Genomic DNA, 25,467 nt, shown 5'->3' with positions numbered 1-25,467 from the left:
GAAACACAAGTGATTTCCACTTACGTTTGGCATATACATCTTGACAGGACACTCCGGTGATCTCCAACTTTCGCAGGTTCTCACAGACGCCATATTCTGCAATTAAATAGAGAAGATCAGGGGATGTCATTTGCTCTCCAGAGACAAAAAAGTTGCCTTTTTCATTAGAATCTTTGGGACTTCCACTTAAAACACCTGCCAGTTTCTTGGCTTGGTTTAAACACGCTGACAAAGGCCTCCCATCAGCTCTAGAATTCAGTCCCAACACGAAACACAAAGCCCATCATTTCCATGTGTCAGTCATATTTGTTGTTTTAAGTCCAGAACATAAATTCAACTTTCAAAAGTTTTGGGGTTATTCAGCTTCCATTTCTGCTGTAAAATGACATTGATGACATGTCTGTCAAAATGCACAGTTAAAAAACAAATGCTGCAGACCAGGTCTGTACAAGTTGTGACTTGCAGCTAGCCGTGGGACTCAAAGATGTCTTGGTTTTGTCCTTGCCTAGATTTGCAAAAAACAAGCAGAAAGGAAGCAGAAGATCAGAGACTGTCAAGCATTTGGCAGGCCAGAACACGGGGCTACTGAGCTGCAGCTGACTTGCTAGGGAACAAACCGTGGCAGCCTGCATTTGACTGTAAATTTAAACAGGGCTGGGGAAATCACATTTCTAGTTGCCAGTATCAAAATTCTAAGCACCCAGCAGCATGTGTCCCCACCAATCCCCAGGAATGAAAGACCCCTGACTGCTTTGGAACATGGACAGAGTGCAGCCTGCTCCCTTGTTCTTGCCAATCCATTGCAATGGCCCTCTCATTGTGTACCGCTGGAAGTTTCCAAATATAAACACACATACACACACACACACACAGAGAGAGAGATGGCTTTTGCTGCAATTTTGAAAAAGAAAAACAATTTGCAGAAGTTAGCCAACAGATCAATTTACAAAACTGCTACATCCACTGTGGGGACTGGGAGAGGAAATAAATGACAAAACAGAAGGCACCCAAACTCAAACCACATCAAACCAAGAGAGGCACATGCTGTGTTTGTTCCAGGCCTTAGATGTACTAGTTAAAACCAGACCAGCTCTCTAGAGATTTAAACTGCAGCTTCACGCTTTCAGCACCTGCCAGACATCAGACACTGAAGAATCATCTGACACAAAGATCATCCAGAAATACCAGGGCCGGAGGAGACTCACTGCAGTTTGCCAAATTCTAAATTAGTTCTTACAGCCTCTGACTTGTAGTGCCGTTTCAACATACAGCAAAGCAAGTATTTATCGGCATGTGGATCTAAGAGATCTTCACTCGCTATTTTAAAGAGAACTATAGCACTGCATACAGGCTTTCAGACACTACTCTGCTTTGGGAAGGTGGGGAAACTCTTTTAGATCTGGATACAGGTTGTAGCAAGGTTTCTGGGCACTAGCGAGGAGGAATACAATTTATTTCCAGATCTGAGGTTACTTTCCGCCTTCCAGCCTGACAAGCGTGCAAACTTCACTGCAGTTTGTTTGCAACAACCTATTGGTCTGATACAAGATTTTCTCTTTGCTCTTTTCCAAAATTTGTTCCACTGTGTTCAAGACTTCCTAACCGATTTGCCAGAAGGAACACAAGAATCAGACCAAGAGAAAGCAGCATAAAGTTTGCCATTCACATCAATGAGACCAGCACAAAGTTGATGTTTGTTTTGAAAAGCTGTTTTTAAAGATGTTTTAATATGTTTTAAAGATGTTTTGTTTTAAAATGTTTTTAAGATGTTTTTAGTGTTTTTGTTTGCCACCCTGGGCTCCTACTGGAAGGAAGCGCAGGATATAAATTTAATAAATAAATCATAACTTAAAAAGTCCTCTGAGGAACGTGAGGGCAAAATGAGGCCATAATATGATGCCAGAACACTCCAAATGTGATGAGTGGACATAGTATACTTAGACTTTCAAAAAGCGTTTGACAAGGTACCTCACCAAAGACTTCTGAGGAAGTTTAGCCGTCATGGAATAAGAGGAGAGGTCCTCTTGTGGATAAGGAATTGGTTCAGAAGCAGAAAGCAGAGAGTAGGAATAAATGGACAGTTCTCCCAATGGAGGGCTGTAGAAAGTGGAGTCCCTCAAGGATCGGTATTGGGACCTGTACTTTTCAACTTGTTCATTAATGACCTAGAATTAGGAGTGAGCAGTGAAGTGGGCAAGTTTGCTGACGACACTAAATTGTTCAGGGTTGTTAAAACAAAAAGGGATTGCGAAGAGCTCCAAAAAGACCTCTCCAAACTGAGTGAATGGGCGGAAAAATGGCAAATGCAATTCAATATAAACAAGTGTAAAATTATGCATATTGGAGCAAAAAATCTTAATTTCACATATACGCTCATGGGGTCTGAACTGGCGGTGACCGACCAGGAGAGAGACCTCGGGGTTGTAGTGGACAGCACAATGAAAATGTCGACCCAGTGTGCGGCAGCTGTGAAAAAGGCAAATTCCATGCTAGCAATAATTAGGAAAGGTATTGAAAATAAAACAGCCGATATCATAATGCCGTTGTATAAATCTATGGTGCGGCCGCATTTGGAATACTGTGTACGGTTCTGGTCGCCTCATCTCAAAAAGGATATTATAGAGTTGGAAAAGGTTCAGAAGAGGGCAACCAGAATGATCAAGGGGATGGAGCGACTCCCTTACGAGGAAAGGTTGCAGCATTTGGGGCTTTTTAGTTTAGAGAAAAGGTGGGTCAGAGGAGACATGATAGAAGTGTATAAAATTATGCATGGCATTGAGAAAGTGGATAGAGAAAAGTTCTTCTCCCTCTCTCATAATACTAGAACTCGTGGACATTCAAAGAAGCTGAATGTTGGAAGATTCAGGACAGACAAAAGGAAGTACTTCTTTACTCAGCGCATAGTTAAACTATGGAATTTGCTCCCACAAGATGCAGTAATGGCCACCAGCTTGGATGGCTTTAAAAGAAGATTAGACAAATTCATGGAGGACAGGGCTATCAATGGCTACTAGCCGTGATGGCTGTGCTGTGCCACCCTAGTCAGAGGCAGCATGCTTCTGAAAACCAGTTGCCGGAAGCCTCAGGAGGGGAGAGTGTTCTTGCACTCGGGTCCTGCTTGCGGGCTTCCCCCAGGCACCTGGTTGGCCACTGTGAGAACAGGATGCTGGACTAGATGGGCCACTGGCCTGATCCAGCAGGCTCTTCTTATGTTCTTATGAGGTCCACTCATCAGCATTTCTGTGCCAATACTTTTAACTGCAAACCGCACTACATAAATAATCATTCACACCAATCACCTGCAAGGCAATTAGAGGGCTTCAGAGACAGTGTTGCCGGCATGAACTGGATTCTGTAGTGCATTTCCAGAAGTTCATTAGAAGCAGAATTAGACTAACTCTGACATATTGCTACTATAAAAGGACTTGCATTAGCAATGCAAAATGCTGTATTGAATGGATGTGAAGATGGTCACATTACAGTCCCTGTATAATCAGTTTGGCCATCTCAAAATCCAAGATGTGCTCCTTAAATGGAAAATAAACAAACAAGCACTACGCAAGACAGCAACTGTCTTATCTGTCTCCAGCAGCTTACACACCAGTAACCCAAAACTTGTTATCCCGCAGCCTGGCATCCCAGCTCAGACATCAACCCAAATCAGAAGTTAAAAAAAGGAAAGGAAAACAACAACTGTGCAGTATCAACACTCTCCAGCTGTTCCTGTGGTTTGGATCTGCCAGGCAATGGTTTCCTACTTTCTTCAGTAAATCTCTCTGTTGGGAAAAGTATGCAATGACCCCAACCCAAGGCTTTCTCATACAAGAAAAGGGTTGATTTAGTCCTAAAAAACTGAGAGACTATTAAATGGGAATATTTTAAAGGATTTCAGGAAGAAGAAAACAGTACCCTGTATCCACCAAGGATAGGACAAACCACATTTGACCAGACATTAGGTTATGGTTTTGTTTGCATTTCTTCTAACTTTATCCAAGCAGGCTGTCATATCACAATCTGCCTTGGGAAGATACGGTGAAATCCTTGGAGATGCAGATAACCTGATTTATGGTAGGGGTTATATTAGAATTAGGTGACCCAGAATATCCCAACTGCAGAAGAGTCTTCAGAAGAACAGAGCTTTCTACCCAGTTCAGAGTACTGAGGAGACCATGACATTCAAGAACATAGGGAGAGACACTGCCCCTCTATTTTCCCCAGTAACTGTTGTTCAGTAAAGCAAGCTATGAGACTCACAGACAGGGATTTTTAGAGAAAGAAGGACACACCGACAATAACTGCGACAAGACTAAGATGGCACTTATCCAAAATCATGCCAGGCAAGGAAGAATGCAGCAGGCTGGGGCAACATGATGCAGAATCCATTTAAAGTGTGTTCCAAGCCTATCCACAAGGATGAGTCAATGCGGCTTGTCCTCAGATGAAGCCACCACACAAATTAGAAGTTAGCCCTTGCTGCCGCAGACGGCATCCTTAATGCACCCAGATGACTCCAGCTCACCCAAATGCAGTTGCTTGCTGCACTCAGATGTCCAACCCCAACGTTCTCTTTGGCAGGGCCAAAATGCATTACTTCATAAGCTGGCAGCAGATACAGCTGGTCTGGGCCCTCACTAATGGACCACAGGGCATGAATCCATTTGCAACACAGAAGAGGAATGGAATGTGCATTGTAGGCTGTGACTTTGCTAGGAAATGTACAATAGAGCGCTGGTTGCAACAGGCAGGTACTCCCCTAAGCATCTGCAATGTACTGTGATTGGGGTTCCCAATTTAGCAGCATGGGCGTAGGATGGATGGATGATACCTGCCATCAATATTCAATGCATCCTTTACACCACAACCTTCACCTCATTCCTTGCACTCTGAATGTCATCTTGGTGGTCGTATGTCGCAGGTATTTGCCCTTCGATTGTTAAGGATAGCAGCACTCTTCATCCCAACCATCCATTTGAGGAAATTGAGGTACTGGAGCTATTAAGGGATTCCTCCATGCCTGGATTGTTCATGCTCACTCAAATATTAGGCTAAGATTGGTAGATAATCATCTTATTAAAAAAGCTGATGGGATGGACCCTTTAACACATACATAGTTATCTCAGGCTTGCACAACTTGCAACTCAATGGAAGGCTGAACAATTGCCTATTGTTTGCTGTCTCAGATTATAAAGATTGGGAGAGATGGTCAAGCAGCTAGCAAATCACAGTACATAGCTGCTGAGCTGTTCCTGGCTTGGTGGGACACAGTTGTGCAGACCAGTTTTATGCAATTGGTTTGTAATTTTATATGTATACAGGTGGGCCCCGCTTATACGGCGGGTTCCGTAAAGCGGATTTCGCCGTAAAGCGGGACCCCATTGAATATAATGGTGCCTGTGAGGCGTCCTTCCCTGGCTCTCCCTGTCAGGTTCCTACCTGCGCGTGGCTACTGCCTGTCACTAGGCACCACCAGGGACTCCACCAGTCCGGACTGTCCTTTTTTATTGTTTCTCTCCCCGCTCTAGCACAGATCTCAACAGATCCCCCTGCTAGGCAACCACCAGTCACGTCTTAATACTAGTATTCCCAGAGACTCTGAATACTGGTATTGTTATTCTCTTCACCGCTGACACCATTTGTTACAGTTCCCCTTCAGCCTTGGTCATTACCTTACCCTCCCTTCTGGGCTGTGAAACCCCAGCCAAGGATCAGGCCTTTGGTAAACCAAATTAAGTATTTATTACAGATAACAAAGCTTACAAGATTAACAAGATTTCTTCTTAAAGCACATAAGCATATGGTTTTACTCAATACTAATCCGAACTCCACCTCCCTCCTTCTCCACTCTCTCCTGGCAAACAACTCTCTAAACCCCACCAAGCAACCCACTCAGTTTCACCTCATCCACCCCGATTCCACTCTCACCCTTCCTTTTATACATTCAGCCATTTTAAACACTCAGCCAATCATCTAGCATTCTACTGCCCATTCACTCCCCCTCCTCTTTCACTACTTACCATATATCTTCTAAACAACCAACACTTACCATATATACATTAATATAGGAACATCACAGTGCCATCATGCGAAAATGACGCGAAAATGATGCAAGACGCGAAAATGGCAAAATTGGCTTAAAAAAAGTGAAATCCTAGCTGCCACATTAGCGGAACGCCGGTAAGCAAAGCGCCGGTAAGCGGGGCCCTACTGTACAAGACTGCATCATAAGACTGAAGTGTTCTATCATTTGCCAGGATTTTACATGAATACTTTCAAGAAGCTGTGAATAAGAGTTGATGTCTCTGGCCATTTTATGGCTAGATCAAGTGTTCCCTCAGTCTTCTTACCAGAAGTATATTCCCTTGCTCCTCAAATTACAAGCTGGACACAGCAGAGCCTTCCTCTGGTTTACCTCACTTTTGTCCTGAGTTTCCCAAGTACCTTTTCTCAGGCTTATAGAATTTGAGAGCCGTATTTTTGAGAAGAGCCTCTCCTGAACTTGAATCTCCCCAAACTCACACTAATGTTCCTGATCTCTCCCCTCTGGTCTAATGAAGATGGTCTAATTTTGAGGCACACAGCATGTTGCTTCCATGTTCCATTCAGCATTAAGTATGTGGACGGCATGACTAGGAACAGAATTAAGAGTGTGGGAAGAGACCAGGTGGTCATGAATCAATCTCCTGTGTCAAGGCAGAATCCTCCACATCCCAGCTCCATGTCCTTACAACAAAATGCCAGAAGTTGGAAGAAGAAACAAGCTGCACCAGAGCACAGCAGATAGTTCCAAATGACTCAAGCAGTCAGCCAATCCACACTGTGCAAGGTAAGATGGACTCCCTGCATATTGTATTAGCACGCTCCATCCTCATTTTTCCCCAATGTTACAAGCAGGAACTTCCTCTTCCTCCTCTTCTATTTACGGTCTTTCCTTGGAAGGCCAGATCCCATTTGCACTTGGATGTATCAGATCATGCTCTCTAATGTGAAATCTTTGCATTCCCACATACTCCTTTCACTTTCAACCTTGCCTTCCATACCATTGACACAGGCTGTCATGAACACGCATGATACTAATTCAAGTTATCAGCTGCTCACCATACCCACCCCCAGTTTCAATTATGGCATAGGAACAGTTTTCTTTTAGGAAACAGGTGAGGAGACACCTCTTTCAGCAGGCTTTTGGAAAAGAGGAACTATGATGGAATGAATGTTGAAGCTGCTTTTATTATGAGCTGTACTAAGATAATTGTTTACGTTTTTTGTGCTGTATGGTTTGCTATGGTTATTATGTTGTAAACTGCTCTGCAGTCTTTGATAAGGGGGGGTATATGAGTTTCTTAATATATACATAAAATCTGCTGCGTTCTTCAGCCTTCTTGATCTTCCACCCTGTCATAAATTTCTGCAGTTATCATGTTGGACTAGAAAAAGAAATCAAGTTCTGTTACGTCTATAGATAAACGGTCACAGTGCAATAAATGTTAGTCTTGACGGCACCACCAATACACCTCAGTCTTTCAAGCAAATTATGAATGCCCTGCTACTAATTTCTAGGTCATCAGGTACCATGTTAGTTTAAAGCTTCACTTTGAGGGGTTTCCCTAGATATACAGTTCTTTTCTTTTAGAATTCCTTTTTGTCTGCATAGTATGAATTTCCAGAGGGATACCTGTTGTTTATGTTGCAAAAGGCAAAAAATCCTCTGCTGCCTTAAAAACAAACACATTTATCCTAGCAAAAGCTTTCGGAAGCACCAGCTTTTCATCCAATGAATCAGCCTCTAGCCCATGAAAGCTTTTATCACAGTAAAATCACTCTGTCTTCAGGGTACCACCAGCCAACCCTCTGTTGCTGGGTTGTTTTTTTGGGGGGGCAGGGAAGTTCTGGACTACATTTCAGAGACCTGCCACTATTAACAGCCTTTCCCTCTGCAAAAACACTAATGCCACATTGGTATCCTCTTCTGCCAGGCATCACCTGACCTACCTACGTGGTTCCTCCCAACACTGTTGGGTGAGAGATAAATGAACTTCCTAGACTTATGCAATGGGCAGTTTCCAACTCCCGGCAATGCCAGCCTGCTGTGCCTACAATCAGGGGCTTTACCACCTTCCTTTAACCGGCACCTCAGACCAACCTTGTGCATCTCCTCCGCCCAGATCAGATTTCCCCATTATTATTTCTTCCTCTCCCCCTTCAAAAAACCTTCCATCCTAACACATGCTATACATTTAAAGTGCAATGTGAAATGTCAAGAATCCTGGGAACTGTAATTTGTTAAGGGTGCTGGAACTGTAACTGTGTCGGGGTAAACCACAGTTCCCAGGATTCTTTTTTTTTGGGGGGGGGGGTTCTGAATGATAGACTGTGCTGTGAATGTGCTTCTCCTTCCTACCAAGCCTTGCAGAGCTCCAGATCTGTTCCTCTCCTGGTAGCCAAAGCTATCCCCGACCCCCTCCTCCTCCACCGCCGCCGTTTCCAAAGGAGCACAAGGGGGGGGGCGGACTCGGACAGACTCCGGAGCGCAGCGAGTCGGATCCGTATGGGCTCGGGAGTGGCAGCCGGGCGTCTCCCGGACGGGCGGGCGCTCACCTTCCTTGCACCGCCGGCGCCAGATGGTATCGGTGCGGAGGATGCGCCGGAAGGCGCTGCAGACGAGGGCCAGGCCGGGCAGCTCAGTGCCGGGCAAGGAGGCGAAGATCTGCACCAGGAGCTCCGGGGGCAGCTCGAGGAGGGAGAGCGGGGCGCGGCCGCGTGGGGGGCTGCTTCGGGCCCAGGCCGCCCCCTCGATGCGCTCCTCGGCGGCGTCCTCGCCCTTCTCCTCCCCGCAGCTGCCGCCGCCGCCTCCTTCCTCCGGGTCTGTGTCCAGCTCACTGCTGTCGCCCGCCGCGCCCTTCCGCTGGGCGCCCCGCCGCCGCCGGCATCCCCGCGCCGGGCCCACCCCGCAGAGCCGAGCGCAGACCGCCATGACGGGCCGAGCGAGCGACTCCGTCAGCGGCGCTTTCCCCTCACTCGCGCGGACGGAGACGGAGAGGGGGTTGTGGCACCGGCGCGCGGCGGACTCCGCCCGCTGGCCAATCGCAGGAGGGCCCCGCCCCGTCGCCTGCAGCTCTCCGCCAATCGGCGGAAAGTCACCGCGTCTCGCTCTCCGCCCCGCACTCCCATTGGCCGCGGCCTTTCGCCAATCCGGGCCGCGCTCCCCCCCTTCCTTCTCGAGACCGCGCTCCCCCCCTTCCTTCTCGAGACCGCGCTCAGTCTTATAAGCTCCCCTTTTCCCCTCAGAGCCTTCACACTCGGGTCCTCACGTTGTAGGCTGTCAAGGTGGCCACGCCCTCCCCGGCTGCTATTGGACCTTACGCAGGCACTCCCTGTGGCCACGCCCTCGCACCCTTGATGGATGGGCGCCCACAAGAAAGGAATCAAAAGCCCCGTCTCTGAGCCCTGTAGCTCCGCCTACTTTGCTTATTCATGCACCTAGTCCTGTCCTTATCAATGGATAGAATTTATTTTTATTTTGCCCGGGGTTGGGAAGAGTGAATAGCCTATTGGGAGGGAGACGGAGAGAAGATCCTATAAATAATCTACTCTGGATCAAGATAATATTTCTTTTAAGTGATTTAGCAGGGGTGTAGTCGTCCAGGGTCTCGGGGATCTTAGACCCTTCACTTTTTTGGGTGGAGGGTCCCAGCACGGTCCCTCTGTCTCCAGCATCCTATGTGACAATCAACATGAAAGGGAATGTGTTAGACACTGAGCAGAGTCTTCTATCATGCTTTGTTGTCCTTTCCTGCTCACTGGAGCCAATCAGAGAGAAAGGAGGTGAGTCAGTCGCTAAGAAGACTCTTCCCAGTAGCTAACACACTCATCCTTCCTGCTTGTTGGTTCATGGGGCGTCTGTTGTTGTGGCAGTCGGCGTTAACAAGGATCTCTTTCTCTACGCAGCAGTAAAAACAAAGGGATGGGAGGGCGTGGCTGTGACTATCACGAAGGGACGCTGCACTTCCGAATTTGCCTGTCTTTGGTAGCCTGTCTTTGGGGGCGGAAAAAGTGGCCAAATGATTCAAGGGGGTGGGAGGTGGAATTAAAAATCAACCCCGGGCTATTCAATGTTTCTGCAGAGTATGGATAAGTTGATGCCCAGGTAGCCTTCGCCTGAGCCTAAACCTCGCCGTGTGAACTCTTTCTGCGCGCTTGCAGCCCGATCCGCACCCTTTCTGCAACAGATCTCCCTGAGCTCCGCTCGGGGTATACTTGTTTGTCGTTTAATGTGGTGCCCACCGTCTCTACAAGCAGCGGCAATTCTACCTATGCGATTGCACGATTCAAGGACAGACAGACGAGAGTCGGAGGCTTGCATTCCTTTCTTTTTGACGGCCCCCGGAGCAGTGGGGGTGGTGGCAAAGCGGGCGAGCTCTCCTGCGGTGCAGAAACAAGGAGAGCAAAAAATCTCTCATTGCCCCGTGTGAGGCTCGAACTCACGACCTTCAGATTATGAGACTGACGCGCTGCCTACTGCGCCAACGAGGCTTCCGCAAAAGACAGCCTGACATAACCGTCTTGGTATTCACCAATAATAAAAGAAAGTTTTGGCGCATTTGAGTTTTGTCCTCTGTAAATCGTAGGGGTGTTGTTATTCCTCTCTCCCGATATATTTTATAAAGCGGAATAAAAGATCCTTCAGGGTTCACAGTTCTACACGGAAAAGGAGCTGCTATTGCAAATATCCTTGTAGTTTGAAAATCAATCACAATTCCTCCTATGCTTTCTTGTCAGTCATTGGAAAAGGAAGGTGATTTGCCTCAAGGTTAAATTATGTAAACCGTTTTATAGTTTAAGATTTATAATAGCTACCTGCACAGAAATAAAAATACCATTTTTTTTTACAGAAAAAATCCTTGTGCCCTAGAAATATTGGTTACAAGTTTTTTCAAACGCTGACCAGCTATATTGACCAGATTTGTGCAGTAGGATTCTGTCACGTTTCCTCTTGAAAGAATTGGTAAACAATTAATAAATAACAATGCAAGGAACGTGTGTGTGTGTTAAACATACTACTCCATGGGAAATAAAACCTACCCATTCATTACGTTCAACATCTAAGGCCCTCCTCCGAGTTCTCTCGGAGGGTTGTAACAAGATCTAGGGCCTTTTCAGTGGCTGCCCCCGAATTATGGAACAGTCTCCCCGATGAGGTCCGCCTGGCTCCTACACTTTTATATTTTCGGCGCCAGGTGAAAACGTTTTATTCTCCCAGGCATTTTAATCTATTTTTTAAGCTTTTAATGTATATTAGGTTGTTTATTGTTTAATATTTATGCTCTACTGTTTTTGTGATTTTATTGTATTTTATCCTATGTTGTGCACCGCCCTGAGAGCCTTCGGGCTGTAGGCGGTATATAAATCGAATAAAATAAATAAATAATAAAATACAGATATATACAATTTGATACAAAAATTATCCAAGTATCACTAACTTGCTTAGTTCCAAGCCACAGGAATAACAATGATATTGTGCAGGCGGTGCAATCCTATATTCATATTTAGCCAGAAGTAGGTCCTACTATGTCCAAGGGGCTTGTTCCAAGTTACCTGTGCAGAGGATTACAGCCTTAGAAATACCAAACACTGCAATCCTATGCACACTTATCTGGGTATAAGTCCCACTGATCTCAGTAAGACTTACTTCTGAGCAAGCATACATAAAATTGCACTGCAAGAGGGCTGATGGCATAGGGAGCCAGCAGCCCTTGAGCCAATGACTCACCATGGCTCTAACTCAAAAGCATTTAAAAAATCAATAGCCATTAAATATTTATCACATCAGAGACAGTCCTCAGTGTTATATTCATCCTCCAGGATGGTAGCTTTACCCATCACTACTTGCTTACCCATTTGTAATATGTGACTTTATTCTGAGGGGAAATTATGTTCAATGGAAATAGGATGGATTTCTAAAAGCCCACAGCTTCCCAGTGCTCAGGCAAGCCTGAAATGGGTGCTCAGTTCTTCAAATCATAGAAAAGAGCATAATTCTCCAGGAAAGATTATACCCTGTACAAGTGGCTTACCTTGATGTGTTATTTTTTAATGCTGCTAGATGTTTTCTATTCAACATTCCCTGTATTTTCTTTCTCTTTTCTTTCTTTTTATTTATAAACGTGTCAACTCATAAAAATATTGTAGTGGTGTACAATAAAATAATTAAAACATAAGAAAATGATACAATCATAAAATACAGAACAAAAGCCCAACATTGATTTTCTAAGAACATTTGGCGAAACGGAAATATTTTCAGTAGGCGACAAAATATCAAGATTGTAGGTGCCTCTCTGATTTCAATAGGAATAGCGTTCAATTTGCCAAAACCAGCACTTTGAAACTGAGCCTGGAAACTAACTGGTAGCCACTACCACCAATATAACACAGAACTGGTGTTACTGTATACATGCGGACCAGCTTACCTCAGTCAACAATTTGGCTGCCAAATTCTGCACCTGCTGCAGTTTCTGAACTGTCTTCAAAGGCAGCCCCTCATATAATGGTTACCAGAGCATAAACATAAGTTAGGCTATCCCTGTCCAGATAGGGGCGCAGCTGGGCTCCCAGTCAAAGCTGATGGAAGGCACTCTGTGGCACCAAGGCCACTTGAGCCTCAAGCAACAGTAATGGATGCAGAAGTACCCCCATGCTCCAAGCCTGCTCCTTCAGAGGCAGCATAACCCCATCCAGAGCAGGCCACAATCCATCCACCCTGTCTAGAGAACCGCCCACTACCAGTACCTCAGTCTTGCCCAGATTAAGCTTCAGTTTATTGGCTCTCACCCACTCCATTACTCAGGCAAGACACCAGTTTAGCATATCCACTGCTCCACCTGAAGATGTAAAGAAGTAGAAGCGTGTCATATTGCTGACGATGTACTCCGAAACTCCAGATGACCCCACTCAGCAGTTTCATAGATATTAAATAGCATGGGGGATAGAACTGACCCTTACAGAACCCTGCATTGAAGGTTTCACTGGGCCAAACAGCATTCCCCAAGCACCATCCTCTGAAGATGACCATCCAAGTAGGACTGGGATCACTGCAAAACAGTACCGCCCACCCCCAGCTCAGACAGCTGCTCCAGAAGAATACCATGGTTGATGGTATCAAAAGCCGCTGAGAGATCAAGAAGAATTAACAGGGACACACTTGCCCTGTCTCTCTCCTGACATAGGTCATCATACAGGGCGACCAAGGCAGCTTCCGTGCCAAAACCAGGCCTAAACGCCAATTGAAATGGATCCAGACAATCAGTTTTCTCCAAGAGAACCTGCATCAAAGGTCCAAAAAGTTCACCGCCTTGTTTTCCATTGGCAAACCAGATGCTTCTGGAAGCCCACAAAGCCTTACAGCACTAATCTGTTGTTGGATATATTCTCTTTTCTCTGGGATCAGGGCTAGGGAGGGGTAGATCTCACAACAGTCTGTCAGATTGCATCTTTGTTTTGTTTCAGCAGCATGCTGGAAGTTCCTTTAAAACTGACATCTGACGTCAGAGTATAAAGACAGCTATGCCAGGATTGTCCTTCCTTTTCCAATTTTGTTTTCAGCAGACCAGTCCTTCCAAGTAGTCACAGCCAATGGGATCCACATGGCTGGGAGGAAAACAAACAAGCTAGTGATGATGAAATTGGTGACAGGTCTCATTAGAGTTCAAGAATGTCACACTAGGATTATGCAGTTACAGGAAATACTTGGCTCTGAGTAAACAGCAATTAAATGTCTGATGATCTGCCACTGCAGGATACAATCAGGGCATCCTGCATAGGAAGATAGGATAGCAGCAGCCTTATACTGAATCAGACCACTGGTCTATCTAGCTCAGTCTTGTCTGCCCTAACTGGCAGCAGCTCTCCAGATTTTCAGACAAAAGCTTTTCCCTGCTCTACCTGGAATGCCAGGGATTGCACTTGGGACTTTCTGCATGCAAGGCAGGTGCTCTACTCCCAAGCTACTGCCCTTCCTCAAATGAAATGGACTTGCTGCTCCTTTATTAACCATGAACGCAACGACAGAGACAAAGGGAAAGACATGCATGTTGTGTCATCTTAAATATGAAAGATTTGTGGCAGGTATGTTTCTCCCTCACTGTCTCATAATACCAGAATATGGAGTCATCCTAGCAAAGCTGAATAGTAAGAGTAAGAACAAACAAGAGGAACATAACAAGAGCCTGCCTGCTGGATCAGGCCAGTGGCCCAACTAGTCCAGCATCCGGTTCTCATAGCGGCTGGCTAAATGCCCGGTGGGAAGCTTACAGGCAGGACCTGAGCACAATAGCAACTCCTCTGGTTTCCAGCAACTGGTATTCAGAAGCAGACTGCCTCCAACTGTACTGGCACAGCATAGCCATTGTGGAAGTACTTCTTCACTCATCAAATAGTTTTTTAAACAATGGAAACTGCTTCCATGACATGTGGTGATGGCCACCAACTTAGATGGATTTGAAAGGGGACTAGACAGATTCATGGAAGGCCATCTAGTGACATGGTATCTCCAGGATTAAAGGCACCATGTCTCTGAGTACCAGTTGTTGGTGAACAACGATGGGCTATCGCCCACATGTCTTGCTTGTGGGTTTCACAGAGGCATCTAGTTGGCCACTGTGGAAAACAGCATGGAGCAGATGAGCCTTTGGTCTGTTCTTATGTCCATTCGTTAACAGAAGATGAAGACTCGTTAACAGAAGATGAAGTGGCCTGCAGAAGGTGATGGCCCAATAACATCGCAATCCTATGTGTATTTACTGAGCAGCTCCAGTGGATCCAATAAAGGTTGTTGTGGATTGCAGCTGGGAAGTCTGTTAGCCTTTAAGGTGACACAAGATGTGTGTATTTAATATAGCCATGTTACAATGAATCACAGACTCAGCAGCAGGCTAAAATTCCCCAAGGTACACCCAGCTGTGTTCTCATTTTAGGAATACACTGCACGGCTCTTTTGGTACTAGCTTGGTTCCTTTATTTTAATTTTATTATTTGTATTTGGGGGAAAGGGAAATATACTCTGTCCATGCTCAGGAGCACTCTTTTCCTTATTAAAAATTATTTCAAGTAAGGTTGATTTAAAAAAACATTGGGGAGGGACCGGCAGAAGTTGCATCCTGCGAAACCCCGTCCCGATAATCTGAAAGGCCTGACGGTAGGACTCACCACACATGGAAGTCTGGGAGGAAGTCACTCTGCACGTGCTCAGAGGAGGCCCACCTCCTTTCTCTATGACGCGCTTTTAGCTTAAAAAAAGGCGCTTGATCGTGAGAAGAAGAGAACAAGGTGTGTTTCTGGGGCGTCTTTCTTGAAGGTGGAGATGGCAGCTAAAGCAAAACAGAGGCCTCCTCTTGGGAGGGTGATCACCGTAACCATGGCGACGGGCGCAGCTGCGTTTGTGCGCGCTGAGGCCGCTGATTTGGCGCCGCCCTGCGGCAGCTCAATTTCTTCTTCCCGCCCCGCTCCTTTTTTTTGCCTGCGCAGGCGCACGTCACGTCACCGGCGTCGGCTCCCCCCCCTTTTTTCTCCTCCTGATTGGGGCTTCGGGCTTCCGTCGCGGCGCGTGCGCGGTGGTGCGCCGCGAAACCGTTGAGGCCGACGAATGCCCGCCCTCTCTCTCTCCCTCCCTGCCTGCCTGTGACGCGAGCAGCTCGGGAGAGGCGGGGCGGCGTTGGTCAGCTGATCGCGGGGGGGAGGGGGTTTGGTGTGGATGGTCCCCGCCGAGAGAGAGAGAGGGAGGGAGGCGGAGGAGTCAGTCGCCACCGCCGCCGCCGCGATGCCCTCGGAGAAGAGCTTCAAGCAGCGACGCACCTTCGGTAGGCGCGGGGCCTACGCGGGCGAGTGGGGGCTCTTAGTGAGGTTCCTGGCGGGGGGAGGCCTAGGAATTTGAGGGGTGTGGGGGTGACGCACCACGACAACAACAGGAGGGGGCAAGAAGCACCTGTGAGGTGGGAGCCCTCGGTTTGGGGCCGAGACCGTGGCTGCTTGGGGGTCCTCAGGAGTAGGGAGGGGGAAGAGCTGGGGAGCCCCCCCAAGGTCGCTGATTCTGAGATGAGGTGGGGCGGGGTGGGGCGGACGTAAATGGCATTAATGACGCTGTACGTGGCTGTCGTGGGGGGAGGAAGAAGGTAATTGGGGTCTGTGGGGAGGAAGAGGTGAGGGAAGGGGGGCGAGCCTTCCTCCCCCCTCTCCCCCCCCACGGCCACTTTCTCGGCTGCCTTTTACTCCTCAGGGACCTCGATGGGGGCTTGGCGTGTTATTCAACTCCCCCCCCCCAATTGTTCGGAAGAGAGGCTGGGCTGGAAGCCCAACCAAACCTCACCCCCGCTCCTTCTCTCCTAGTTCTGGATCTGGGGCACAGTGACCCACCACCATGATTCTTATGTCTCTCAAACCCCCCTCTCAAAAAAGTGTTAGGGAGTATAAAGAGGACATCCATTCCCCCCCCTTCCATATCTTTGCCCTTTTCTCTCTCTCTCTGGGCGTGGATGTGGATGGAGGCGGTGGGGGGGCGTGGAGTTGGGGGGAAGGCAGGCTCGCTTTCGTGGGGCTCAGGAGCCAGAGGAGGAGTCAACAGGCCTCGGTGCCAGCCTCTCGCCCCTGGTTCGTCCGGAGGGGCGGCGTGGCTGGCAGAGTGCCCGTTCGGCACTCCTATCCAGTCTTTCTCCACCTCACCCCCCCGTTATAGCACTTAGGGGGTGAGGGGGCCTGCCCTTTGTTGCCCCCTGTCAAAGGGCCAGTGCTAGGAGTCTTGAGGGATATAGCTTTAACGTGAGAGGGCTTGAGTCTGGGCTGGGTGCCTTGAAACTTGTCATCTGGATGCCCTTTGTGTGGGGGTGGGATGTAGGTGCCTGCAGGCTCATTCCCAAGCTTCGTCTGGGGCGGCTGTCCTTCGAGGTGTGGAAGTGCTTGGCGCTGCCCCCCACATCCTGTCCATCCTGTGTTGGGTCCTGCCTGCCCATACGCCAGTCGGTAGCTTGGGAGCCAAACCTTTTCTAAGAGCTTTTGTCTCTCCCATCTGCTGCGTCGGTTTGTTGTTCGCGAGGAAGCAGAGGACAGCGGTGAATCACTGGCCCACAATTTTCCTCGTACTGTTGATGACCAAAGCGGCCTGTGGAGGGTGACTTTCTCAAGACCCAAACAGGAAGTGTTGGAGAAAACCTTGGGCATTAACCCCCCCCCCAAACAAGAGTTTAGTGACAGAGAAATGAAAATGGTGGCAAAGGCCTATGAATTAGGTTAAAATCTTCTGTCTCAGGCCTTCAAATTTTAGCTTCGAAATGGGATCTGAGGATCCTAATGTAACAAGCCCTGTTTAGGTTTAGCCAAAACATTCTCCTTTGCTGTTGCTATCATTTTTTTTAAAAAAAGATAGGAAGACTATGGGTGTTGCTTTTTTTTTCTTACTGTTTTTGTTCTGCCTAAACTGGTTTTCCTGTTTTCATGCTGGAGTGGAACAAGAACCATGGCTTTGTTTTGCTGCTGAAAATGAAAGTAAAGGTCACACTTGCTGTTTGTTTTCCTCTTCAAAGGAGTTTTGGGCATGGTCTCTCCTCTAGGCTGGGGGGGGGCAAGTGGAAGCTCTCTGGCTTTAAGAATACAAAACAATCAGATACAATATTAATTTCCTCCAAGCAATTTAAATTTTTTCACATAGGACACTTCTGATTTTCCCAAGAGGGTAGCTATATTCTGTCACTAACTTTATTCCCCAAGGGGTTCTGTATTAGTTTCGCAGCAAGAGCAGTCTTGTAGCACCTTAATAAAAGAGTAACAATTCATCATGACATAACCTGTGAAGTGGTCTCTAGTCTACAAAAGCTTGTGCTGTAAATGCTTAATGTGCAAGAAGACTGCTAGTTGTGTTTGCTTCTTTTCCATGGACCTCAGGCTGGGTCCATGGGCTTCCAAAGTGGTCTCTTATCCAGGCACTGTCCAGATCTAGAACTACTACTTAGCTTCAGCAGACTTGTACTGAGTGGCTCAACTTTTTTCCCCTCAGATGTAAGTACTGTTTTGTTTAGCAGCTAACTTTGTAGTTCTGGTTGTTATTCCATTAGTTCTGCTTCTCAACTTACAGACAAGTAGGGTAAAAAGTGGGAGAGAGGCAATTTTAAATCTAAGGTATATAATGTAGGTTTGTCAGCTCAGGGAAATGCAAAACTTTGATCTAAACAACTCTTGTGCAAGCAGAGTGTAGCAGCCAGGGCCGTTTAATAAGAGCTGTAAAACCTTCCACGTGGAGGGGAGGGAAATAAGGGGCTTCCATTCAGCAAGAGGCCTGTGGAAAATCTGGATTGAGAGTTGTTCTTGTTAACTTTCCTTGCCTGCATTTTTTGTTTGTTTGATTTCTTACCTGCCCTTTGTCAAAAGGACCCAGGGTGGGTTAAAACCATTTAAAATTCAGAATTAAAACAGTTTAAAACAAATTACAGCTGTGGGAATAGGGTATAGGAAAATGTGTATCTCGCGTGTCAAAGGCCAGGGATAAGTTATTGCTTGACCATTTGTTATTGCTACAAAGGGTTAAGGTTCTTTTCTGACAAGATGGCCTCAGATATTGGCATCCTCCCCACCTCCCGTGATCCTATCTTATGTGCTCCCCACCCTTCCTTTTAATAAATTCTGCTCCAGTTGTTAAGCTAGGACATTAGTAGGGCTTCAGGGACAATCAATCAGCAGTTTCATGCCAGCCGTGGGTGGGGTTGGAGTCAAATTTCAGCAGCCCCCCCATCTAGAAAGACAAGGCGTTGCCCCTGCTTCCGATGCTGTCGGCTTGGGGGGGTGGGACTGAAGCACCTCCCATTCTAGACTGCCCTGTGTGTTCCTCTTGAAGCCCCAAGAAAACAGGATGCTCTGCGTAGGCTTTATTTACCCGGCAACTTTGCCTCTTCAAGCATTTAGGTACAACTTTGTTTTTCTCTCCTCTAGAACAAAGAGTAGAAGATGTCAGACTCATTCGGGAGCAGCATCCAACAAAAATACCAGTGAGTAGACTTCCAGCTGTATTGCCTGTCTTAACCAGAGAGACTATAACAAATGCACATTTATACGTGGCTGTGATGACCTAAAGATATTTGCCCTGGTGAAGGTTTTCATTTTCCCCTGCCTCCATTTTACTTTATATAAGGGAAGTCAAGTGTTTGCGCCTTCAGTTTGCTTTCTGATTGCAGCCTCCTTGCCCTACTTATATATAACTGGAGAAAAGAGAAGGAGCATTGAGGGAAAGCAGGGTTCTTGTGCTTTTAGCAGCTGTGCAGCTGGAAGAAATTCAACAGGCTAAGCCTTTCCTTGTTTGGAAAAGAAATTATGGGGGAAGTTTCACCTGTTCACATTCTGTCTGTCAGACATTTTATTACATATGTGTCCACCAATTTTTTGGGGGAGGGGGCTCCACTTGGCTTGCAAAAGCAGACACACACTTAGAATCATAGATTCATAGAATCGTAGAGTTGGAAGGGGCCTATAAGGCCATCAAGTCCAACCCCCTGCTCAATGCAGGAATCCAAATAAAGCATCCCCGACAGGTGGCTATCCATCTGCCTCTTGGATGCCCGCAGTGTTGGAGAGCCCACCCCCTCCTTACCACTATTACAATTAGGAAGATTTTCGTGATGTTCACCTGAAATCTGGCTTCCTGTAACTTGAGCAAAAAAGGGAAGCCCAAAAAAATGCTCCAGCCAAAGAGAGGGAGACCCTCAAGGTGCCCAAACTAGCAAACAGCAGAGTGAAAAATGAGAAATGAGGGGCTGCAGTACAGTGTTCCTGTAACTTGAGCCCATTATTCCATGTCCTGCATTCTGGGATGATTGAGAAGAGATCCCGGCCCTCTTCTGTGTGGCAACCTTTCAGGTACTTGAAGAGCGCTATCATATCTCCCCTCAGTCTTCTCTTCTCAAGGCTAAACAGGCCCTGATGCCTTCCCTGCAATACTGTACTCTTCCTTTGTGGCCTGGCCTCCCTCAGATATGACACAAAGCATATGCAAATTTTATGTAAATCTGTGCCCTCTTTTACATACAGTATAATGTACTGAGCCCCAAAAATCCTGTTTGCACCCTTGCTCAAGGTTTCATTTAATTATTGCAAAAACTAGACCCTGAAGACTTGCAGGTATTGTACTAAAAGGTGCCATTATGACTTCTATATCTGATGTAAAAATTTATTTATAAACATATTTGTATACCGCTATTTTATTTTTTAAAAACCAAAGTGGTTTACAACGTTTAAAAACAAGGTCAACTACTATGAAGAGACATCTTCTTAACTGGTTTTCAGCAGGTATTTAAAGGTTAAAACAGAAGGTGCCTGCTGAATCTCTGTTAGCGGAGTATTCCAGATAACACTGAAGGCTCAATTTTGTGTCAGTGTTCTTGGAGAAACTTCTATTCCTGTTTGTGCCATTACAGCAAGAATACGTCCCTTGGGCTCCCTGTACTGGAAAGTTCTAAAATTGCATCAGTAACTGTACAATTTTTTCCAGGTAATTATTGAAAGGTATAAAGGAGAAAAGCAACTTCCTGTTCTGGATAAAACGAAGTTTCTGGTCCCTGATCACGTCAACATGAGTGAGCTGATCAAGATTATCAGGTATCTAACCAACTTGCAGTATGGAAAGGTCCCTACTGCTTATTTAACACAAGCTACTGTTTTGAATTAAACTCTTCCAAGGGAGTCAAGTTTCCAGTCATAACCAGGGGTCCACATGTTTTGGCTGGAATGGTACCCATCCATCCCCACCCTCCCAAAGAAAAGCCTAGCTGGGGAATATCACTGTTGGACCGTTGCCCAAAGGCGCCACAACCTCTCAGAGAGGTCGGGCAGAGAGTGTTTTCGTTGGGCACCACTGCCTGCGATTGCACTGTGTGCCTTCAGGAAGTGGTGCCCAACGTCCCTCCCTTTCCCCTTTTCTAAAGCAGGAAAGGCTAGTTATATATATATATGTGTGGGGGGGGGGGGATGGGATACAGGATGCTGGGTGGAGTCATGGCTCTTCAGCTTTTTTGCCCATGCAGCTGCTAGCTTTCCACTTAACTTGGAAGGTGGCAGAGATCCCCAGCACACGTTTCAAAGTTAGGATGGTCAGTTATTACTCTTGATGGAGAGTGGTGCCACAGTCACTGTGGCAAGCATATTTGCTGAAGCTTAATGATAAAGGGAATTTTGTACAGAAAGAGTGTGATTGCGTGGGCTGTCTAAAATGTTGGCGTGAGATACTGAGTAAACCACTTGCTGTGGCTGCCATGGTGGACTCATGTGCTCTGTAGGCCATTGCAAGGCTAAAACAAGAGGGTAACTTGCTTTTGCCATTGGACCAAACACAAGAGCTTAACACAATGTAGCACCGTTGTCTTCCTCTTAGGCAACATAAGAGGGCCTGAACATATCATTTGAGGCTCCTACTGGAAGGGTGGGATATAAATCCAATAAATAAATATATGATCAGCCTAGCTGCACAGCTCTCTCTTCCAGTGTTGCTTGGTGAGGCGGCTGGCTTCAGATAACAGGTGCCCTTAATCATACGTGCTTTCTAGTGTTCATGATTCTTGGATGTGGTGAAGGGGGAGAGTTTTGTTTTTGTTATGTGCCTTCAAGTCAATTACGACTTATGGCGACCCTATGAATCAGCGACCTCCAAGAGCATTTGTTATGAACCACCCTGTTCAGATCTTCTAAGTTCAGGTCTGTGGCTTCCTTTATGGAATCAATCCATCTCGTTTGGCCTTCCTTTTTCTACTCCCTTCTGTTTTTCCCAGAATTGTCTTTTTAGTGAATCAGGTCTTCTCATTGTGTCCAAAGTATGATAATCTCAGTACCTCTTACTAAATTGCTTCTGCATTCAACTCCACCAGCCTCGATCCAGAAAGTGTCCATTCAGTTTCTTGTTTTCTAGGCGTCGCCTGCAGCTGAATTCCAATCAAGCTTTCTTTTTACTGGTGAATGGACACAGCATGGTGAGCGTTTCCACACCCATTTCGGAGGTGTATGAAAGTGAAAAGGACGAGGATGGATTCCTGTACATGGTGTATGCCTCTCAGGAGACATTTGGCATGAAATCCTCCGTGTAAACCACATCCTGTGGCTTGTAGCCTAGGATAGTTTTTACCCCTCCCTCCCACAGGAAAAAGAAAGGGATGTCACCAACCTGCTTACAGTAGTTGTGCTTTGCAGGTGTTCTCATCATACTGTTTTAGTTGTGAACATTGAACAGATGAATGCCAGTGTAGACGAACAGCCCAGTTTTGTAGACCTGCCATAAATTTGCACAGGTACATTTGCTTTAAAGCCTCTGGAATTCGAAACCATACTGTGTGTTAAGTTGCCAATAAAAAGGATGTTTGCATTACTCTAATCATAGAAAATGGGCTAGCATTTAGCAGCAAACTGAAAATACTTGTGTGTGACATCTCGTCGTTTCAGCTCATAAAAACGGCTTTTTCAGAAAGGGAACAAATAGGAATACAGGTCTGCTTTGTTTAATTCGTTTTGATAGTTCATTGCATGTAATGGTGGGAGCATTAATTCACTGGTACTGCTATTTTAGAAGATAAACATCAGACTAATACACATATGAAACATTACAGCTTTATGCTAGTTTTAGGAAGCGTGTACTTAAACCATTATCCAAGAGAAGCTTCATTGTAACAGGAATCTAATATTCTGTCCTATGCCTAGTTAAAAGATACTCTTGTTAAATCACCCTGCACCCTCCAGCAGAGAGGACTTCATTTTGTCTTTCATATGGTATTAGAGCTTTCCAGAGAGTAGGGCTTTGAGGTTGACCAGTTGCAAAAGTAACACGGTAAGTATTGGCAAGCCTCACAACCACTGAAGTTTCTTTGTTTAGCATATTAACCTACCTGCAAAGTTCTTGATCTTTGTTGAAATAGATGAAGCAAGGAACACTTGTATTGCCTCCTCACTAGTAAGCCCTGGTTTTCTTTAGATGGGTAATGTCTAAAGTTACAAAGAGCAGGTGAGAGCTTGATCACTGCTTCCAGTCAGTTGCACAGGGACAAGACCTTAATGAGGATGTGTCCTATGCAAAAGGAAAGTAATTCAAATAAGTGTTCTGCTTCCTCTGTTATACAGTGAAATGTAGTAAGCTAAGACTTACTCTTGTATATTAATGCGTGTGAATTTAATTATATGCTATATCCAGATAGTTTCCACTATGGGGAGAAAAAAAGCAGTGCTAAATATTGGTTTACTGTAAGATACCACTATGATACCTTGTATCTTTGCATGTATCTGTTCAATGCTTGCTTTTGACTTTTAAATGTTCACTTGAACTTTTACTTTACTGTAAAATTTTAGAAAGCCTTCTGTTCAGTTTGATATTCCTTCGTAAGACAGCCATCCTTATTGACCAATGACATTGTACAATGCTCTTGTACAAATGTTGCTTTAAAAAAAAGTCCTGATATGGATGATTCTATCCCAACTTGATTAGAAGTTGCACTCATTTACAAGTCCATTTTAAAACTGATCTTAATGCTTATATATGAAGAGCAGTTGACAGAATTGAACAAAAGCCTTTGGGAGCGGATTTACTGTTGCAGAATGGAACATTGTCACAAAATTAGAGACTCTGTGGCTGTACTAGTGACAGTGGTACTTGTGGAGATGCTTATGAAAAATAACATTGCCTGTTTTCCAAATGGGACTCTGCAAAATAAGTACGATAGCTTGGCGCTAAAGGAAGCTTGTGGCAGAAGAAGCTGATGGGATTCTGTTCTAGGCTGCAACAAGGCTCTTCTGTATCCTGAAGATCACTTACCTAAAATGGACAACTTGCAGAGCAAAAGCTGTTGGATAGCTCTGCAACATCTGCCTGCAGCTGCCACCACCTTTGAGACATTGCATGTGTGTTGTTAGCCTTTGGTTAAACCTGCTGTGCTTACAAGTAAGCTTATTTTCTTTAGCCACTGACTGAAAATGGAAAATAATTAAAAGTGAAGATGTCTTAAAAGACACTACTATGGTCTTTAATTTTTTTCAGTACATTAAATTTACTCAGATAAAAACATTCTAAAAATGTACAATTTTACCTTTAACAAAGTATAATAAAACATAAAAATTGCAATACCAGAATACTTGACATTTACAATTCAAAATCAAATTAGGTAAATATTTACAAAACTTTTAATATTTATATAAAGTTACATGCACATTTGTAATACTAGATGTAAAAGAAATGGCTCGAAATGGGCAGAGGAGTTTCCTTCATTCCTAATTTCTGAAAAGAAACATGTTAACCTGGATTGCGAGACATAGGCTCTTCTTACATTTGTAAAAAGTTAGTCTGCAGAAATAATCCCATGGGTAGTTGCAAGACTAAAAATTGTTTGAATAGTTGTTGCTTTCTGCATTGCTGTTTTAATTTCTGCCTTTGGCTATATCCAGTAAAGCAGCTGAAGAGGGTTATGTCTATTCAGAAGCAAAACAAAAAACTCACAACCCCAACACCCTTAAGAGAATTAAGCTGGCCTCAGGGCCAAAGCATAAAATAGTATTCTACCCATTGAAGTACTTGCCTTTTACTTAGGGTGGCTTATCTGTGGGTATCTTAGCGTTTTTATATTTTCCCAGGATGACATGAAATGCAGGGTTTCAACATAATTCAGGAAGGTCTTTCCTTAATCAGCCACTGACTGCAGTTGTAGACTACTTGAGAGATTTCCCCTCAACTAAGTCACATACCTGGCTAATGTCTTACAGTCCTAGGCAAATAGCACTTCCCAACACATTTTACAATGCCCATTTTTGTAGTGCATGTTTTGATCCCATATAGATTAGGGCTGTTGGGTTTTTCTGCATTGCGCTTTCTTTTCAAAACATAAGTTGAATTACCACCTCTGAAGTCCTTTAGTGCATTATAGCCAAACAATGACCTATGGAGTTAGGCTGCAATTCAATACATGTCTACTCAGCAGTAAGCGCCATTGGGTTCAGTGGGACATACTCCCAGGTACGTGTGTATTGGATGGCAGCCCTAGTGTTTTAGAAAAGTGTGCATTTCCTTTTGCATTCGAGGCTTGCTACAAGCTCCTGTTCCTGTATGAAACATCGTCAGCCACGATGGCTGAAGCAGTGGATAATATAGATCAAGTTTTAGTATGAACTCACTATATAGGCCTGCCTTTTATATACCTCAGATTAATAGCTTTAGAAGCCAACAAGGCAGTTGGCTCTTCAAGGCTTTCCTCCAGTAGTTCTGTTTGTCTACTAATTAAAGACACTCCTGATTGGGGCAAGTTTCCAAAAAAATTCAAATTAAGATGCCTGGTGAGGGCTTTTTTTTAATCCTGGGACATGTGTATGTTAGGTTATTTCCACTGAAGAGCTGAAACGTTTGGCTCTTAGTACCATATTCTAGGCCAATGGAAAGCCTCTCAACCCTTGAGTAAACATTGAGATTCAGTACAGATTGGCATG

At 45.4% G+C, this 25,467-nt stretch overlaps 2 protein-coding genes and 1 non-coding gene across 5 annotated transcripts in view; 1 reads left to right on the top strand and 2 right to left on the bottom strand.

The window, feature by feature from the left end:
* FBXO31 (F-box protein 31) overlaps positions 1-9,144 on the bottom strand; it is a 30,415-nt gene extending 21,271 nt beyond the window's left edge. The window contains exons 1-2 of one of the 3 annotated variants that reach the window (XM_061594531.1): positions 8,593-9,144; positions 25-96 (exon numbers count right to left, since the gene is read on the bottom strand). In XM_061594531.1, the coding sequence (XP_061450515.1) occupies positions 25-96; positions 8,593-8,968 (448 nt within the window). In that variant the 5' untranslated portion in view covers positions 8,969-9,144. Of the gene's footprint in view, positions 1-24; positions 97-8,592 lie in introns of those variants that run through there. The other 2 variants (XM_061594532.1, XM_061594533.1) reach the window with 2 other exon arrangements.
* Positions 9,145-10,454: 1,310 nt separating this feature from the next.
* On the bottom strand, positions 10,455-10,527 carry TRNAM-CAU (transfer RNA methionine (anticodon CAU)). Its single transcript has one exon. It is a non-coding gene; the product is annotated as a tRNA-Met (tRNA).
* A 5,015-nt stretch (positions 10,528-15,542) lies between these two features.
* On the top strand, positions 15,543-24,005 carry MAP1LC3B (microtubule associated protein 1 light chain 3 beta). The gene is made up of 4 exons (XM_061594534.1): positions 15,543-15,845; positions 18,961-19,016; positions 20,513-20,619; positions 21,923-24,005. Exons 1-4 carry the CDS (start codon positions 15,740-15,742, stop codon positions 22,095-22,097), a joined length of 444 nt encoding a protein of 147 aa, XP_061450518.1. The 5' UTR covers positions 15,543-15,739; the 3' UTR covers positions 22,098-24,005.
* The last annotated feature ends 1,462 nt before the right edge of the window (positions 24,006-25,467 follow it).

The sequence above is a fragment of the Rhineura floridana genome, chromosome 13, assembly GCF_030035675.1.
Source record: "Rhineura floridana isolate rRhiFlo1 chromosome 13, rRhiFlo1.hap2, whole genome shotgun sequence".
In the NCBI taxonomy this organism is placed as follows: Eukaryota; Metazoa; Chordata; class Lepidosauria; order Squamata; family Rhineuridae; genus Rhineura; species Rhineura floridana.
The sequence above is the reverse complement of the archived record's forward strand: the minus strand, read 5'-3'. Positions and strand labels throughout refer to the sequence as shown.